Genomic DNA, 19,112 nt, shown 5'->3' with positions numbered 1-19,112 from the left:
GGAGTTTCCTTTTTAAATATTGACGAAATTAATTTTAATAAGTTGCACCGTAATACTAAGAACTTTCCCACTGAGGTACAATTCCCACTGCTGTTCAAAAATAGAACTTTGAGGGTAAAAAATTTACTTTTTTGAAAATTAAGCTTTAAAAAATTTTTTGGAGATATTAATGCTTAAAAAAAACCTCTACTCATATTCTAAAATTAAGTTTTCTGGAACCTACTTCAACCAATAAATCCAGAGCTTAAATGCTATGTCTTTTAAGACTTTATTTTTTGAAAAACAGGTATTTCATACAATCTTTGCCATGTTAATGCAAATATGCAGAATGTAGGCATGTATTTTTTTTCCCAAAAGATGCATTATGAACATTTTCAGGAAGCTGGTGTGATTTATTCAACTTTTAATCTTAAATACAATCACAAAATTATACCCATCAGGAGGCATTACAACCTTTTGCACAGAGAAGCCACTTTATTTATACAATGTTACTAGGACAAGGAAGATTCAGTTCAACTCAATTTGCTCTTATAATAAGGGTAAAGTAAATTAACAAGTAAGTGAAGTACGATGTTGCCACTGACATTACAGGTGGAAATATAAGGGAAATTTAAACCAGAAAAATAACTGACACAAGAACTTTAAACAGGAGCTGAAACCTGGACTGTCAGGAAAAGAAAGAGAAAAATCAGCCTGTTTTAAAAGAAAGAAAAACATTCTACAAGTCTGCATTTCAGAACATGCAATTCCTTATGTTTACCATCTTCAAAAGTCAAGCTAATTGTAAGACTTTTTTTTACATTAGCACAACAAACAGCTTTTCCCTGGTAAGCCCAGTCAAATTCCCATAGAAAGCAAGAGATCCTAAGCGGTTCATGTCGTACAACTAACCCTTGAACCTATAAAGCTTCTTAGTCTCAGTCCATTTGCTCTTTTGTAAATAAGGGATGGTAATACTGTCACCCAGGCCTAAAAAGCAGGAAAAGTGCAACAAACCCTTAGAGGTTCATCATACAGTGAATTTCCCCTTCCCCAATGTTTGGAAAAATCCGTAATGCTAGCTAGTTTTTCCCCAGAGGAGGAAACTTTCTAATACAACCCAAAACTACTTTAAGTGACCCTTACGTTAACATATTCTACCTCCTTGATTTAAGGGGAGAAAAATCCTAGCTCTAAATTACTGGCATTTTGCAAGCTCAAGAAGATATAGAATGGAAGGTCATTGGTTTTCACATTCATCTAATTTTATGTAAAACAAAGGTACTTAAATGTGCTAATAATAAAGTATTCACTGATTTTCGATGCATATGAATAGGACTAACAGGCTCATTGTAGGTGCTTTCTTTAATATGAAAAGAATTGGGAGAAAAGAAGAACCAGCTCCTTTGATTTTCGTACTGCCAAAACAAGTAAGCCCCTGGAGTAACTGCGTATGTGGAGGAAGATAGGCTAGGAAGACTTTTCAATTTAAAGTACTGCCTATAATACCCCAGATTCGAAAGGACCTAAGATTGCACATCAACTCTAATATTTGGCTGTACTTGCATTGCCCTGCTCGGCATTTTTTAATGGCTCTTTCCTTAAATTTCACACATCAGAACAACCACAATTAAAAAACAAGAACAATGCAGGTAACACTAAACATTGGACAATATTAAGAAAACTACATACTAAGCCCTAGGTAATAGAGGCAAGTGTTAAGGGCAGAAGTGATGGAAGGTTTTCTTTGCATTATAAACCCTCACCCTGAACCTAGGGTTTGGGCTCTAAAAAAACCATTTAGGGAAGCAGATCAAGAGCTTGATTATCAGTTCTCACACAGAAATCTCACATACCTCACAAACAACGCACGACAAGTGTCAGACACAAAAGAATCTTAATAATCACCTAGCAAACTGTGTTAACAACTCATGACCAGAAATAAGGAGATACTGCAAGACACACCAAAGAAAGAGTGAAAGAGAAATACAGACACAGCTCCATAAACTGCTAAGCCTCCACTGCTTTGTAGAGAAATCAACTAAAATTCAAGCAATTCTAGAAAGTTAAGACAACAAAATACCTAAGAAAAACTTCAATTTCCAAGGGTACTCTGAACTGAAGAAGAGGTTGTAGGTTATTCTGTACCCCCTGAATCGAGAGAGAGGGAAAGAGAGAGAGAGGGGAAAATAGAGGAGTGGAGAGAGAGAGAGAAAGAGAGAGAGAGGAAAAGAGAGGAGCAGATCCCTGGTTTTCCACAGTATTGTGTCGCATCAAAAATGTATGACTTCATAACAAGAACACTCTATACTTTACATTAATTTACAAGATAATCCCCAAAATGTAGCCCTGTCTTCTTAATCTGCTATTATCACAGGGCCTTTTACCACTGATTAAATCTCTAATTGTTGAGTTCTCTTAGAACAGTTTGAAATGGCAAGGCTCCCTGCAGAATGACTTCCCAGAGAAGGCCAAACTGTACAGACCGGGGTCCTGTTGTCCAGAGTACAGTAAAGAGCAAGCTTTGAAGTCATCAGTTATTCATATCTGCCCCACAACCAAACATGTATATGCCACACTATTCTCTGAGGGACCATTTTAAAATAAAAGCGATGGGTCATTTATCAGAGGCATATGTTTTTGCTATAAAGCTGTTTTGTTTTTGCTTGGATAAGGTGCCAGGTACCTCTGAAGGCTGAAATTCACAGGCAATAAAATTCACCTATTTATCTTCTTTACCAAAGAGGAAGCAATTTCTGAACACTACCTATAGGGACAAACTAGTGTGAACTGCTTTTCTCACCGTGATAAAAGTTTTCCCTGGTGACAATCAAGAATGTTGCTGAAAAGACTGTTTAAACTTGAGAGAGCAGAGATAATCAAGCGAGGAAAGCAACAGCTCCCGCAGCCTCTAGGAAATAAAGCAGCGTGCAAAACACAACATGGCATTATTATTCCAGATAGGTTGTTGTGATTGTGAAAAGAAGGTTCAAAATGAATGAAGAAAAAATTTGATGCACTAGGTTCCTTAACTTGCTATTGGACACGTGGGTATTGAAAAATACCACCTTTCTTGCAATACCTGTCAAAGTCTTAAAAAAAGCACTGATACTGAAATGCATTCTCTCACGGGTATTTCAACATTAAAGTGTGGCAATCAGAATATGGAACAGGCCAGAGCTATGTGGAATTCTTCCCTAATACTTTTCAAGTTTGTCTGTGAAGATTGGCAACTAGAAAGTGACCACAGTCTTAATCTCTAAAATGCAGGAAAAATGCATTCAATCAAGATTTTAATCATGTTCTACTTTGTGTTGATACGTGATTTTAAGAATTCTATTCCAGTCTGGATTTTTATTTTGGATCAACAATTGAGCTTACACAGTCAGTCAGTACTAAAATGCAATGCTAAATTTAAGGAAACCTTGATCATGAATTCACTACAATGTACTACTGAACAGCAAACTATTAAAATTGTTCCAAAAGTAAAGTACTTCACAGACTAATGACTGAACTTAATAAAAGATGTTGGCGGTTCTCACTTTTGCTGATGTTTCATGTACGTGTCCTAAAATGCCAGGTAAACTAAAGCACTTTTAATTCACTCCTTGTAAATTAAAAGTATCAAAAGAGAAAACTGAATTAAAAAAACATTTCACTCTACCTCCACCAGAACATCACTTTATTGTTAATCTGTCATCAACAATGTAAAACTCTAATAGGTACTCTATCCTGGTTTTTAAAAAGGTAAAAGATTACATTGGATTAGCTACTTTCTAGGAAAGAAACTACAGCGATCACAGAAGAGGGAAAATTTGAATGACTTCCAAAAAATGCACACTATAAGCAAAGGGGAGTGTACATGAAATCAAATGTCTGTTGGATTCATTACTTTTGAATGCACAGTGACAATTCTGGAAACTGTACATGATAGACTCACAGAAGTGACTTAACCAGAATTACATTTTGTATGTGATCATCAGACCTTTAAACAATCCTTGACTTTTCTATGCTATCAGTGGTTTTGGAGAAATTTCTCTTTATCACTCCAAATATAAGTTGCTACCAGCATCGAGACAGAAGTATATGAAATATAAGGATTGAAATAAAAGTGAATTTGAAAGATGGCTAATCTACTAGGATCAGGTAAAAGGGGAATGAGTGGGGGGCGGGGGTTGGGGAGGAGGACGATGGGGTGGTTTTTTTCCCTTCATTTCAGAAGTGAGTTCTTCCAATGTAGTGTATCTGTTACATAGCTCTCCATTTTCAGTCCATTTCTGAAATTCATATCGCATAGCCTTTTTGTACTTACTGGTCAACCCAACCAGTACTGTTGCCAAGCAACAGGTGTTACACAAGAATCTGAATGCATCAAATCTTCCTTGGCTGTGATTTCTTCGCGGCCCCAGTTTCTCTGTCTCTGAGCGGGGTTTGTTTTTCCTGGATTGTACACACAGGGTCAGGTGGAATGGAGTTCCAAATCACTCTGTGCTCCGCGGCATCCCGATTTCTTTCTGCAGCTTACCTCCTGACACGTTTGCAGCTGTTCTGTGGCAGAAAGACAATCTCCGTGTTCAGGCGGTGAGCTTTCTTTCTTTCACCCTTGACCCTGGGGTTGCAGGCCATGGTGTTGGGCGTATCCCTGAGTGCAGCTGTCCTGCAGGATTCACTTCCTAGCGCACCGAGATTTCCTAGGTTTCCTCAGAGTAAGCCCCCAGTTGCATCACCACCGACTGTGGTGTGGCTTTGGATGCCTGAGGCTGAGTTGATTCTGGTGATGTCTGACCTCGCTTAACCAGACTCATCTACTGTCTTACCATTCACACCCAGGCTGTCCAACCTTCATACAGCTGAGCCAAGTTATCTACATTAGTTGCTTCCTTAATGACATAGTCAACCTGTGAAAATAGGCAGGATAGTATTTAAAACCATTTAAAACTTGAAAGGACATGGTTCACGTATGAGTTATAACAATTGTTTAAGAGTAAATTTCTAATCATTCAAATAATTACCCACAGGATGTGTAGGTGCTGCAGTGAAAAGAGAGCTTAAGTAAGCTGAGCTTCCCTCATAATGTGTGTCTTGGTAAAGTTACAACACCTTTGAGCCTTATGAATCCTTAGATGAAGAGAGTCCCCCTGACCTAACAGGTGCTCTTGGGGTGAACCATGTGAAGTCACCGGGTTAATGCTTAGGTGGTATATAAAAAGTGCCTCGCAGATTCTGGACCTCGAGTACTCAACAAATGTCTGCTGATTCTGACTCAGCTAAATTTTCTTTTACAGTAAGAGACATAATCAACTCTATATCCAGAGTATTCATCAGGGTCCAATTATATGGTAAATACTCAATATATGGCTGCTGAATTATAACCTACACCAAAAGCTGTGTGCAAAGAACTCTATACTCACCCCACTCATGGGAGCCCATTAACTTTCTTTCATATAAAATTTAATAACTGTCATACAAAAACCACGATAGCCAAGCATCCTTTAAAAAGACGGACAGAGAGCTAAGATGGACAATCATGGAAACAGGTAACCCATTAATCTACCAGGAAGTTTCTGAAGTAAAGATACCCCTGACTCAGAACATCGTCCAGGGTTTCTGACAAGCTATTTCTAAAGAGTGACTCTTGACCAAGAGTTTAAGCTCAGGTTCTATACAGCAATGTAACAGTGTTTAAAATAAAAAAAAACCTTTCTTGCTGATGTTAAAATTGAACTGCAGCTGCCGGACCATTAGAAAACAGAATATTCAGTCTCAAATTTTTTTACCCCACAGAAGGAAAGGCACATTTGTAATGGAGAATTCAGGAGAACACTACCCTTAACGAAGTGATCTAACATGGTAACGCCAAAGATGGCAAAGACTGACATGTACCCCTTGCTGTAAAATTCTGAGAAGGACACACCATTGACATAGTATTCCTGCCAAAAATGTTGATTTTGAATCTAATCATGAGGAAAATATCAGACAAATACCAAGTGACGCATATCATGCAAATCAACTGGTCTGCACACATCAAAAATGTCAATGTCATAAAAGACAGGAAAAAAAAGGAGGGCTTGGGAACCATTCTAGATATTCAAGGAGACTAAAAGAAGAACAAATATATGAAATGCGTGAGAAGCCTTGACTAGACCTTGTAGTGGGGGTGAGGGGTGATTTAGACACTGGAGAAATTGAATATGGACCGAATGTTAGATACCAGTCACCATCAACATCAATGTTAAGTTTCCAGAGTTGATAACTGTATAATGATATTGTAGCTATATATTACAGTGTTTTGTTTGGGAGACATAGGCTGAAGTATTTAGGCGTGAAGTGTTATGATGTCTGTAACTAACTCTCAAATGGTTCTGAAAACCTGTGTGTATGCACACACATACACAGAAAGATGAAGCAAACGTAGGAGAAGGTTAACAACTGGTTAACTAAGTCTAGGTAAAGAGTATATGAGCATTCCTACAACATTCCTATAGCTTGGAAAATTTTCAAAATAAACAGCTGGGGGAAAAGAATTCTCAAATTTATATATACAATTTTAATAACACTAATGAGAAAAAAATCAGAGTAATGACTTCAGACAAAGTGACACCCAAAGAACACCTGATAGATACTATTCCTGCATCCAAAATGATATGTTCATTTCATTTGAAACCTTCAGATAGCACTCTTTAAAATGCACATTAACTATCCTCTGGTGGAGAAGGGAGGGTGAAGTCACACCTTAAATTTCTGTTAAAAGAGGGCTGGGGAGAAAGCAAGGTGCTAATAAGGGAATCTAAGTAAAATGGTGAATATATGACAATTCCAGAGCTGTGTTACTCACAATCTTTTGAATCCTGCAAACAGACTTAAGTTCTTCATTTCTTGACGCATCACCAATGATATCGGTGAGGGGATCTTTAAACCTATACAGTTTTGGCTGCATTAAAATGTGTAGCTTAAGTTTAAAAACCAGTCACCTGTTCAGCAACTGACATCCTCCTATTCGGATCGACATCTCGGCCCTCTAACTTGGCTTTCACTCTCTTCCACACACTCACTGCATACGAGTTTCTCTCCTGCACAGCTATGAAGCAACGGAAACATCTGTAAGTCAAACCACCCTTTTGTATAAATATTTAAGGCATCCTTATTCTAACTAATTACCTTTCCCAGTTTTAGGGTCTCTCACGGCCTTTTTAGGACTACAGGCAACACTCTTGCCAGTTCCTGGAATGGTGCTTGGTGGAGTATCTGCTGATGTGGCAAGATTTTTCTGAATCAGCTTTCTAGCATTCTGTGACATGACATCAGGCTGAGTCTTCTGGCCAGTGTTGCTCCGGACTGCTATAGGGAGAGAGTTGGCAGCTCAGTTTATATGTAAGCAGAAAATGGAGGGGGACGAAGAGGAGAGCAGGGCGGCGCTTTCTCAGTCATCAACTACCAATGCACGGGCTTGAAAATAGATTATGATTTTACAACCTTAAAGTCCTTATCGCTTGAAATAGAAAACTGTTCTCCTAAAAATATAGCCTAAACAGCTGGACATTCAGGCACAAATTTGTACAATGATGCTCACTAGCTTGTTGTGACATCAAAAAACTATAAATATCCAAACTGCCCAACAATGCAAGATTAATATGGTAAAGTCATAGAATGGCATATTAAATTTGGTCACTAAGTCGTTTTTAAAAAGATTAGTTAATGACAGGGAAATTATCAATTTAATATTAAGTGGGAAAAGCCAACAAAAACTGCATTCACAGAATGATTCCAATTTGTATTATATGTGTGTGCATGCATACAGAGAAATAAATCAAAAAATACAGTGCTTTTACCTGTGGTTGGAATGGAACTGCAAATTTTTCTATTAATTATTTTTGTAAATCTCCTTAAGAGGCATATATTTTATAATCATAAAATAAATTATTTAAAGAGTATTTGAACACGAGGTATTTTTACTATCTCACTTAAGGACTTTTTAAATTAAGCCAAAATTTCTTCAGTTTGAGATATGACAGTCTAGGGAACCCCTTTAAAAAGGTGATGACTATAATTATATTAGACACTTACAGTATAATTAAACATCTAGGCATCTATGTGTAGATCATTAACAGATCAAGATTTTTGAAGTAGGGAAGTCCTACCTGCAGCAAAGGATGGTTGATAAGTAGCAGATGACGTTGGACTCGAACATTCATTTGTTGCATCGGTGACTAAGGGTGATGCAAAACTCACTAAATTATTATAGATACTGAAATACAAAATAAAATGGCTTATTTATGAAATGCTTTATCAGATTACTTATAAATATGAACAAAACTAAGAAAGATTAAGTGAATTAAACAAAACCTACTATGCCAGATGTTTTACTTACAATTTTAAATTTAGGCCAGAAGGCATTCTTACCTCTGACTTTGTGTTTTGAGTTCTTTCAAGGTGGGAGTTATTTCCTGGAGCATTTCAACATGTTCTTGACTCCGGACCTGACCCATCGCTTGGACTAATGTAAACAGCACCGTCTGAATGTTGTCCTGCCATGACTTATATTCACCCAAGAACTGCCGAACACTGTTCTCATAGGGAACATCTTCACCATCTGCCAGAGCAGCTTCTTCATCCTAGAATTAGGAAGAATGGTATTTGTTTCAGTAATTACTCTTAAGACAGTCACCTTTTGAATAACAGGTAATACGTGTTCCTCAAATATCAATGTGTTTTACAATTTAACTCCTTTTCTACAGGAATCTTGTTTCCATCACAAAATAAAAACTCAAAGGAAAAATAAATCCTAAAATTAAATGATTCACTGTTTTGTAACAAGGAAGTAATTTAGCCTTTTCTGGGGGCTCAGTTTCCTTACTATCTGGATTAAGGAGGACAGTGTAGGGAAGATACAGTATTTCATTCATTTTGGAGGCAAACTACACGAGTTTGGGAGTAAGGGTGGGGAGGATGAAGAGAGGCTGGAGATCTAAACTCCCTGAGACTAAGTTCAAGTTTCAGCTCCAGCAGAAGTTATGTGACTTTGGGTGAATCAATTTCTCTAAGCCTCAGTTTCTGTGTGTACAAAATCAGAATGCCACTTCCCGCTTTTAAAAAACGTGATGAAAACACAAATTAACTTAGTTACAAATTGGAAGATATGACCCCAGAGAAACTGGCTTTATCTATGTTATTTTCCTGTAAATAAAACTACCTATAATTGCATAAAAGGAGGAAGTCACTGTGTGTCAGCGGTGTTAGTCTTACCTTAGCCATTGCTTTCAGGAGATGTTTGACGTCTCCGAGCTGCCGATTATGACCAGTGAGCACAGTCTTTATATTATCAACCAGATTCTGAATTGTTTCACAGACCGTTTCTATCTGCTGCTCTTTCTCTGTCTGAATTGCCCTCTGAGTGGACATATCCTGTGTCAATTGTTTGTGTGCTGACAAAAGCCATTCAGAGCTGCCAATAGGATGTTCAAGACTGGTGTCCTAAATAGAACAAGCATTTGTTTGATTTAAGTATCAGCTGGAATAATATAAGATTCTTTTCTTCATCATCATCATCAAAAGGTCTTAGTAACCCAAGCTGATACAAAGAACCTCAGTTGCTAAATCAGGAATTAATTACCTACAAAATAGTACTCAACAATAATTTAAACAATCTATGAAATACAAAGGAAGATTTTTAACTTTTTTGCGTAATCATGCAGGGAATAAACGCTTTAAAGTTTAAGACCTAAGAAATATATCTGGAACAACAAAGATGATTCATATCCAGGACCCTAAACCCACTGTAAATCACTCTTTAAGATGAAATCAGAGCTTCCTAATACATAATCTAAAGCATACTCACAAAATATAAACGCTGAATTTATCAACTTGGTATTTCTGGACTTAACTCACCTGTCAGCACTCCTCTTCCACTAGCCCTCTGCCTGCTGCCCTGTTTTCAGTGCATCTGAGTCATGTGCTATACACTGTCTTTTGCCTCCCTTCTGAACCTCCACGGTACTTCTGGTTGTAGCTCTGAGAATCCTTCCACTTTCTTAAATATGTTTTTTTATTTTTCCTTTTTCTCCCCAAAGCCCTCCAGTACATAGTTGCGTATTTTAGTTGTGCGTCCTTCTAGCTATGGCACGTGGGACGCTGCCTCAGCATGGCTCGAGGAGCAGTGCCATGTCTGAGCCCCTCCCTTCCACTTTTTCATTCATTGCATTATCTGTGTAAATAAGTTCCTTAGGGGCTAAGAGCAAGATTTAATCATTGTTGTACACCTCATAAAAACATCATATATACAGGACACGCTCACTGAGTGTAAACTGAGTGAATATATTAAATTGATTTTCAGGGTATAACACTGGCCTTATCATTTTAATCACCAAGTCTCTTCACTCCCACCAAATGCAAGACTCACCACTCTCTGTAATAATCGAAGCTCTAATTCAGAGACTGAACTGTTAAACTGTGATGCAAATGAACACATTTGCTGACACCGTTTGATTAGTTCAAATAATGCAGCGTCCAGGTTTAAGGCTTCTGCAGTTCTAGTTCGTAAACTCTCAAAATGAATGATATTGCTGCAGAGGAAAGTGACCTATGGAGAGGCAAAAGAGAAATGGAATCACCATAATGAGGAAAAAAGATGCAATTAATAACATGAAAAAATACTACCTATTCATGTCCAGAATTCAGGACCAAAAACGGTCCTGAAAATGTATGAATGTATGACTCTTGGAAAACAGACCTAACCAGTATAAAGGCTGTAAATCACCGCACACTTTTTGTTGATGCTGTTTGGTGTCAGACGGCAAAATGTACCTATGTATAATTAGGTAACTGTATCATCTACATGATTGTTTTTACATAGAAAACTTACTCTATAATAAAACTGTTATTCACCTGCAATTTGTTTGTTCTATGTCCAAATTCCAATTTGTAATATTCTCCTCCTGCTTCTACTTCTGCTTAACTTTACAAAAAAGATCACAAAATACTAATTGGATATTTGTCAATATTAAGGACATCTACTAGGTATGATAATAGTAGTGTGATTATGTTCTTAAATAGTCATTTCTATAGACACATACTGAAATATTTACAGATAAAATGACATCATATTTGGGATTTCCATTAAATATGCAATGGGAAGGAGGAGTGGGAAGTATAGAGTAAATAAAATAGAACTTCAGTTGATAATTATTAAATTTTGGTGACAGGTATATGGGATATGGGAATTATATTAGCTTAATTTTGCGTCTGAAAATTACATGTTTGTTTCTGTTTTTTGTTTTTTCCTCCAATCACAACAAAGTTAATCTACAGCCTCTGGCAAAACTCAAGGTCATAAGACATTTTACTGCCATGTGGAAGAAATAATATTCCCATCTTTGGATCACCTTAGTTGCATATAAAGAGAACTTTAGACAAATATAGAATTAAACTCTTTATTTTCCAACAGAGGCTGAATCCACTTTATATTTATTTATATTTACATTTAACTGGGAGACAATAAGGGTCTAGGGCCCTGAGTTCAGCCAGCACTGTGAACTAGACGGTGGCTCTCAAGCTACCCCTAGTTATCCCACATCTATCTTCCAATCAGTTACATAATCCTGCAACAGAAAACAAAGGTGGCACACATGGCTCACAATACCTGACTCGCTCTTTGGCTCTCCTTAAGGACAAGATTTCTTCTTTCAGCTATTGTTGCTTCAAAATCTTGTAGTACAGGTGCCAATGCAGGGTTGGCACCACCCGCCCACTTGAGTCGCTGTTCAATACTTGCTTCAAGAGCTGCTAGTTTCTCCTATAAATGCCAGCAGAATCTCAGTGAATATCTGACACTCCACTTCCTGTCTGTTGAGCATTTTATACAAATACAAGAGAGCCTCAAAAGCAGCAGGATGGAGCACACACAATTTAGAAAACATCTTTAACAGTCACCTTTCGAAATTAATCTCAGTTTTGCTTTGAATATCTAAGGCTAAACATATCTAGAGGGCTAAGAGTTGGCTTTCAGTTTATTGTCTTAAAATGTGCAGAAGGAAGGTTTCATTTTTCACTTTTAAATAAGAGTCTTTACAACAAAACCAAAAGCCTACTACACCAACTTCCTATTGTGCTATCTATGAGGAAATTCATTTATACTTTTGATTGGGAAAGATGAAAATTAGATTCCCAGAAATTCAGAAGTTTATGAGTTATGGTAAAAATTCATCCAGATTATCACAAGGAAGTTTTATATAACAAAGTTCTTTCATTATTTATTCACAATATTTCTGGTGGAGGAATTCACATTCTCTCTCTCTTTCCCCAGCTTCTCTCTCTTTCTTTCACCAGAAATAAAGGACAAGAGTTCACTCTCATATGTGGAAAAGTAGGATAAATATGCTGTAGAGAAAAAGTATTTCAATTTTCAAAGAAGTGAGCTCCAGAAAAGTTTCATTAAAAATTTCTAAAATATTACAGAAATGATTATACTTGATTTCATACTAATATTAGTTTATAAAAAGAAGACGAAAATGTCAGTTACTACTGAGTACATGAGATATAAGGATATACAATATAAAACCATCATCAAGACCAGTTTCTCTTATTTAAAGAGGGGAGGTGAGATTAAACATGTAGCTGAAGTGGCAAATAAATACAGTCAATAATAGTTTGGAAAAATATTCTGCTGCCTTTGGCATCAGAGAATTCCATTAACTACACAACAGAGGTAAGAATGCCTCTTAAGCTTCTTAGATATTAATAACAAGCCAGATATAGTTGCTTATATATATTTCAGAAAACAAATTAAGTATTCAAGTTTTTCTAATCACCACAGTTCCTTTAATGTACAAAAGCATAGTAATCATCAAATTCATTAAAAACCTAAGATATTGAGTATGTCTCTATTTCTGGTTCAAAATATACTGCTACTGTAAGATTCATTTAACTTACAGGGTAAGGAAAAAAAGATATAAATTAAAAATAAAAGTGAAGAAAGATTATGCTCCTGTGGCTTGGAAGCCAAGGACAGGCATGTAGACATAGTGAGTGACAGAGCACTGACACTTCATCACAGTGCAGGCTATTTCTGACAGTAAAAAGCGCTGGAAGGAAGATCTGACAGAACGTACCTGAACTGTTGCGATTGAAGTTTCAATTTGGCTCAGAGTATGGAGTTTCTTTTTCATGCTGGTTAGGATGGCAGAACGAGGCGGAGGTGTGACTGACATGGCTTGTGGTCTATTGATAAGGAGATCTTCATGCTGCCACTGTTCAAAGAAGAAATGTAATAAAGTCAGCATGAAAACACCTTTAGATAAACAAGGGAGGGGAAGTGTGAGCTAGGCCAGGGGAAGAGAAAAACCTCAGCTGCAGCAAAGTGGGGTGGGCAGGGAAGAGTCATAGAACACACAGCACAAAAGGATCACCAGGCAAAATATTTCCCAAGGTAGAAAATGGCTGATAAATTTCGTGGATCAGTGATGTGCAACTTTTAAATAGTAATCTGAAGATGCTTCCTAGTCTATGTAAAAGTCTGGTATACAATCCCCCCAGAACATAACCTCCAGTTGAGAGGTTGGCACAGGCGTGGTGGGGGGACAGTTGCCCAGCATGGAAGCTAAGCAAGTTACTGCAAGAAGCAATGGCAGCAGTCACAGCAGAAAGAATTCCCCAAACAGAGAACCTAGAAGTGACAGAAAGGGGCAGGCAACTGTTCACAGGTGATCAAGCCATCTTGTACGTTGTAAGGGTGGCCTCAGAAAGCCTAAGGGACATTTGGGCTACAATTTAAGAGTAATATTGTGCTTAAAGCTTAAAATGTGTTCAGATGAACAAAACCGAAAATTTTTTTTTACAATGTTTTCCAAATAGCTGTCAATTTTTTAAGGGAATAAATTCCAAAGTATATAAAACAATAAAACTTTTCAGCATTACATTTTGTAGAAATAAAAAACATTCCAATGTGTTAGAAGGACTGTTAGTATATAATAAATTCAGTTTAAGAATGCAAATAAATCACTTTTCTAACTTAGGAGCTAAGAAAACAGCTAACGATATGCAAAGAGAAGGAAATACACTGGTTCCACGTGCTGAGCTGAAACCACCAGTTCCACTACTGGGAAGCAGCTTCACTGTAAATGATACAAGGTAACCGCTGTTTGTGACAAAACAGATCCCAGGAGAATGCAGCCCCCAAATATTTCTCCAAGTGTTACAACTAGTTTAAAGCTACAATTTCTACTGTGCTTAGAGTGTTACATAGATCATCATTTTTAACCCTCATCAACCTTTGAGAGAGGTACTGTCCCCACTCTACAGCTAAGGAAATCAGACTTTAGGGAAATTAGACTCAAGTTCATATACCTGAACCTAAATCCATCTCACCCTCAAGCCTGTGCTATAATAGTGTCCCTAAATAATCAGGAGAAAAACTGGCTTCTAAAAATAACTCCCAAATGATGACAGATAGCACATCATCAGAGAAGCAGAAGTCACTTTAGAAATAATCTTACTTATGTGTTAAACAATACACAAGGGATGTCCACATAACCAATAAATCCAATCATGAGAAAGTATATTCACAAGTAATACTTCATGACGCAGACAATACGAACCATACAACACTGATGGAAACTAATTCAAAGGACATAAACTGTAAGCACAAAATGATCTCAATACATAAAAGAGAAACAAGGAATAACTGGAAAGAAAGCCGGGTTTGCTCTGGGCTGGCACAATTAAGCAAGTTTAAAATTTTTTCTTCTTTAAATTGTTTTATATTAATTCCCCCTGTTTTTCAAATTCCTACATTGAGTAAAACACACTACAAAGAGAAAAGACTTACTTGGAACATGGCAATATGCAGCTGAACGCGCTGCAGGCTTGTCTTACAAGAGGAAATGCTGGTTTCCAACCTGCGCACCAAGTCGTGCTTCTTCCAGGCAGTGTCGTAAGAACTCGCTAACACAGTCGCCCTGTTCATGACCAACTGAGAGAACTTCCCGACCTGGATGTTGTGCTCCACTGCTTTCTTACACAGATCATCGACAGAAACTTTGCTCTCAGCACCAAAATCCTTCGCCTCTACCTGAGCGATGATGTCTACACCTAGAGCACTGATGAAGCTGCAGAGCGTGAGCCCCAGAGCTTGGTTCGGGAGTCCAATCAAGAGCTGCCTCACGAAGTCGGCTGTGAAGGCCTTTATAGGTTTGGCCATCTGGTCTTCACTAAAACAAGAGTTTCTAAAAAGGGTTTTCACATTGACAATCTGTACAGGCCCATTTACGGTATTCTGATCTTCAAGCGAACTTGATCCTAAAAATGGAAAATTTTCTTAAAGTATTTCACGCAAAACTAAAACAAGGTAATAATAGGACTTATTTAAAAATTTAAGATTTTATGAACATATAATTAAATTAAGCCTACTCCATTCTGCCCCCTTCCAAAGTACTACACAACTCACCTAGCATGTTTAAGTATGAAATATTACCTGACAAAGTTTTAGAAAAGGTACCACAGAGCCTGAAGAACTCCTTAATTGTCTGTAGTCTTTTGAGAAAGAAAATCTCTTCTAGCACCTGCCGGTGATTATCATCATCAAAAAAATTGACTTGGGTACTCCTGGCTTCCCTTATAATGTCAATCTTTCGCCAAGCTATGGGAATTTCCATCTTGTTTAACTAGGTAAACGAAAGGAAAGAGAGCTCACTTCTCCACTCTTGTGCACTGAAGAAATACTTTACTACACCTGCATCATTCATAAAACCAAGTCAATATTTACCTTTTCAACTAATAAGCCAAAAGCAGTTTCAACTTGAGCAAACATGCCATCAAATGCTACCAAAAGCATCTGGCCAGCTGACATTTTTGGTGTTTCATCAACTGAACCATTTCTTGGTTGAATTAATTCACCATATTGAGCATGAAGTATTCTAGAGGAAAACAAAAGGGAATTAAAACCCTGAAGCATTCAGTTATTATTGAAGAGTAATAAATTTGAGGGGAACGTGGAAGGTCAACAAGCCTCATAGCTAGCACACAAAGTTTAGGAAAAAGGTCTTTTTTGCAGTAAGGAAGGAGTATTACGATAAAACAGCATTTAATGTCAAGCACAATGTGAAGTCAATGATTCCAATTCAGTATGAGGAATTGTTCATGGGATTAAATTTTATGCAAACTTGAATTAAGACAATTTTAAAAAGAACTACATAAAATATAAGTCTCACTTTACACAGAGGATATGAATATAAACCCTCTATTAAAAAGTCAAAAATCACACAATTCTAAAGCTAGTGGACCTAGCAAAAAGTGTCAAGTATGTTCACACTACTGTTACATGGTAGGGCCAACTATAGACAGTAAAATGAAATGCCTGCCACCTTCAGCATGCTCAGTTTTGAATAAGGCATAGTTTGAGTGTAGGTCTTCAGAAATTCACCCCTCACATTATCGTTAATTTAAGATCTATGTATCCAGGCACTATTCTAAACATTTTATATAAAAAAAGCAAAAATACAATTCCCAGTACCTATGACTACTATCAGTAAAAGTAACAACTAGATTTTCAACTTTATCATACACACATACAGGAATAGCCATAAAACTATTAAGAGCTATTAAGAGAATTTTAAAAGCTAGGCTACCAGACAAATTTCTAATGGAAAAGTGAGGTGTATATTCCATCAGCTAACTAAACTGACTCAGATACTTCCATGGACTTCTAAGGACTGGCTGAAAAAATACCACACTCCACTTGGTGCACGTGCACACATATGTGTGATACCTACAGTATCAAAAGGATTGTATATGCATGTGGTAAAACTGCATGAAACTACACACACGTACACACACACAAATGAGCGCATGCATGACTGGTTAATTCAGTCAGCTCTGGTGTTGCTACTGTACGACAAGTATGCAAGGCGCTAACCCCGGAGGAGGGATGAAGTGTGCACAAGACCTCCCTGCACACTTCATTTTTCACAACTTCCTGTGAATCTGTAATTATTTCAGAATAAAAGTTGTTTTAAAAAAATACGTATATAAGCATTTATAAGTAATTACATCTGCTCCGAAAATTAAAAGTAAACTTGCAGGAAAATAAGAGTTCAGAATCCCTTTATCTGGCTCCCCTCTCTCTCTGATAGGAACACAGAGCACCACCAGCGTTCACTTGCCTGGCAACATCAATGTAGTGAGCATGAGTTTCCTCCTCGAGCCCCATAGCTGCATTTCTTAAATAGGCTTGAAGAGATTCAACCAGAGTCTGCAGGGAAACACCGTCAGTTGTCTGCTCAATAAGACTGTCCAGTTCATGAAGCATATTCTCTAATGTGCACTCTCCTTTCATCAAACATCTCAGTGCTTCCGGAAATATGATCTGCCGGAAATTTGAGTTTAATTCCTATAAATACATGAGAAAAATATTTTAATGTTTTCTGAGTTTAGTTAAGTGATACGTTTAGAAAATAAAGAACATAAATTAAGAACAAACTTACGCAACTGTAACCAAGGTATGGCTGTAAACCTCACACTGACCTTTAAGTAACTGCTTAAGCAACATTCAAAAGAGGAAGTCAAAGAGCTTTTCTGAACTAGAGTTAAGTAGTACCATGCCCAAGGTCTAAATTAAACTGGTAAGATTTAAGCTAATCTACAAGTGTTCACCTGAAGTGAGGTGTATACTCCGTTAGCTAAGTGAACTGCCTCAGACGCTTCCATGGGGTTCGGAATGTCCAAGTCCTGCGGCACCAGGTGGCACTGCTTCAGTAACTGAACCAGGCAAGTGACATTTCCACTCATACTACAGAGCTCCTCCAAGAACCAGGCTCCATCCCGAGAAGTCAGATCAACCAGCTGCTCTCCAGCACTCGAAGCTGCACCTTCCATCATCAGGTTACGCCTAAACGCGATAAATATCTGTACAGTGAAACTGGCTTAGCTAAATTTACACAAATGAGGATACCCCAAAATCTGAAAGGAAATAAAGCAGCTGTAACACTGTAGCACTGAGACTAGTGCAAATAAAAGAATACCTTAAGCTGGGATTAAACAGAGCACAAATGAAATCTCAGTAAGCATCAGTGTTTTCAAGACAAGGAAAGGGTTTCACTGTGAGTGAGGTTAGCTAGCTCACCTTGTGAGGGTACAGAGCGCAGAAATAATAACACTTGCTAGACTCAAAGATCCTTCTTCTCCATTCTCATGAAGAAAAACTTTAATGCAACGTTCAATTTCTTTCAACTGATCTTCACAAACAGGCACGGTGACAGCTTCCTGTTTCAAGCGCTCCACTTGTCTAATAAGTCGGCTGTTTATGTCTGCTGCGTACCGCTGCAGGGTCATTTCAGTGGCGGTGATGAACTGACACACTGTGGGGGGTGGTTGGGGAGCATACTGCATTTCATATCTATAAAAATAGAAGAGGTGCTTATTTTTAACATAACCACTCCCTGCTTGTAAAGAAAGTTTACGCTTTACAAAGTACTATGAAAGAATATGGAATATTGCATTTGATCAAACCTCAAACTTGGAGTAGGAATCATTATTTCTATTTTACAGATAGGAAAGTCTCAAGAGCTAAAATACTGTGCTAAGAAGACTTCTTAGTGAGTGACAGAATCAGTGCTGGAGGTTAGCTCTCTTTACCCTGATCCCACTATTCTTATGCTCAGAAACTTTTTAATAAATTAGGAAAAACCCACTCTCTTTTAAGGGAAAACATGAGCGCGAATCCTCTTAAAACCAAGACAAAAGTGATTCATGATTTCTCAAAAAATTAAAAATGGAAATACCATGTGACCCACTACTGGGTATTTATCCAAAGAACATGAAATCAACAACTGAAAGAGTTTTATGCACCCCTATGTTCATCACAGCATTATTCACAATAGCCAAGACATGGAAGGAACCCAAGTTACCATCAACTGATGAATGGATAAAGAAAATGTGGAAAACACACACACACACACACACACACACTCTGGAATACTACTCAGCCATTAAAAAAAAGGACAAAACTGTCCCATTTGCAACAAGATAGATGGACCTTGAAGGTATGTTAAGTGAAATAAGCCAAACGGAGAAAGACAAACGCGGCACGATTTCACTCACAAGTGGAAGATAAACACATGGACAAAGACAACAGTTTAGTGGTTACC

General features: G+C 37.6%; 1 protein-coding gene across 5 annotated transcripts in view; it reads right to left on the bottom strand.

Moving 5' to 3' along the window:
- Nucleotides 1–249: 249 nt before the first annotated feature.
- The window catches only part of SMG1 (SMG1 nonsense mediated mRNA decay associated PI3K related kinase), a 93,677-nt gene continuing 74,814 nt past the window's right edge, over nucleotides 250–19,112 (bottom strand). For all 5 annotated transcript variants that reach the window (XM_044746791.2, XM_044746792.2, XM_070484863.1 and 2 more), the window contains 15 exons: nucleotides 18,089–18,361; nucleotides 17,620–17,854; nucleotides 17,130–17,356; nucleotides 15,734–15,884; nucleotides 15,443–15,632; nucleotides 14,798–15,267; nucleotides 13,083–13,220; nucleotides 11,615–11,767; nucleotides 10,376–10,555; nucleotides 9,223–9,450; nucleotides 8,380–8,591; nucleotides 8,118–8,224; nucleotides 7,138–7,317; nucleotides 6,951–7,057; nucleotides 250–4,877 (listed from right to left, as the gene is read on the bottom strand). In XM_044746791.2, the coding sequence (XP_044602726.1) occupies nucleotides 4,800–4,877; nucleotides 6,951–7,057; nucleotides 7,138–7,317; nucleotides 8,118–8,224; nucleotides 8,380–8,591; nucleotides 9,223–9,450; nucleotides 10,376–10,555; nucleotides 11,615–11,767; nucleotides 13,083–13,220; nucleotides 14,798–15,267; nucleotides 15,443–15,632; nucleotides 15,734–15,884; nucleotides 17,130–17,356; nucleotides 17,620–17,854; nucleotides 18,089–18,361 (2,929 nt within the window). In that variant the 3' untranslated portion in view covers nucleotides 250–4,799. The remainder of the gene's footprint in view (nucleotides 4,878–6,950; nucleotides 7,058–7,137; nucleotides 7,318–8,117; nucleotides 8,225–8,379; nucleotides 8,592–9,222; nucleotides 9,451–10,375; nucleotides 10,556–11,614; nucleotides 11,768–13,082; nucleotides 13,221–14,797; nucleotides 15,268–15,442; nucleotides 15,633–15,733; nucleotides 15,885–17,129; nucleotides 17,357–17,619; nucleotides 17,855–18,088; nucleotides 18,362–19,112) is intronic.

This window comes from Equus asinus, chromosome 14, assembly GCF_041296235.1.
Source record: "Equus asinus isolate D_3611 breed Donkey chromosome 14, EquAss-T2T_v2, whole genome shotgun sequence".
NCBI lineage: Eukaryota > Metazoa > Chordata > Mammalia > Perissodactyla > Equidae > Equus > Equus asinus.
Note: the sequence above shows the minus strand (reverse complement) of the source record. Positions and strands in the feature narration are given on the sequence as shown.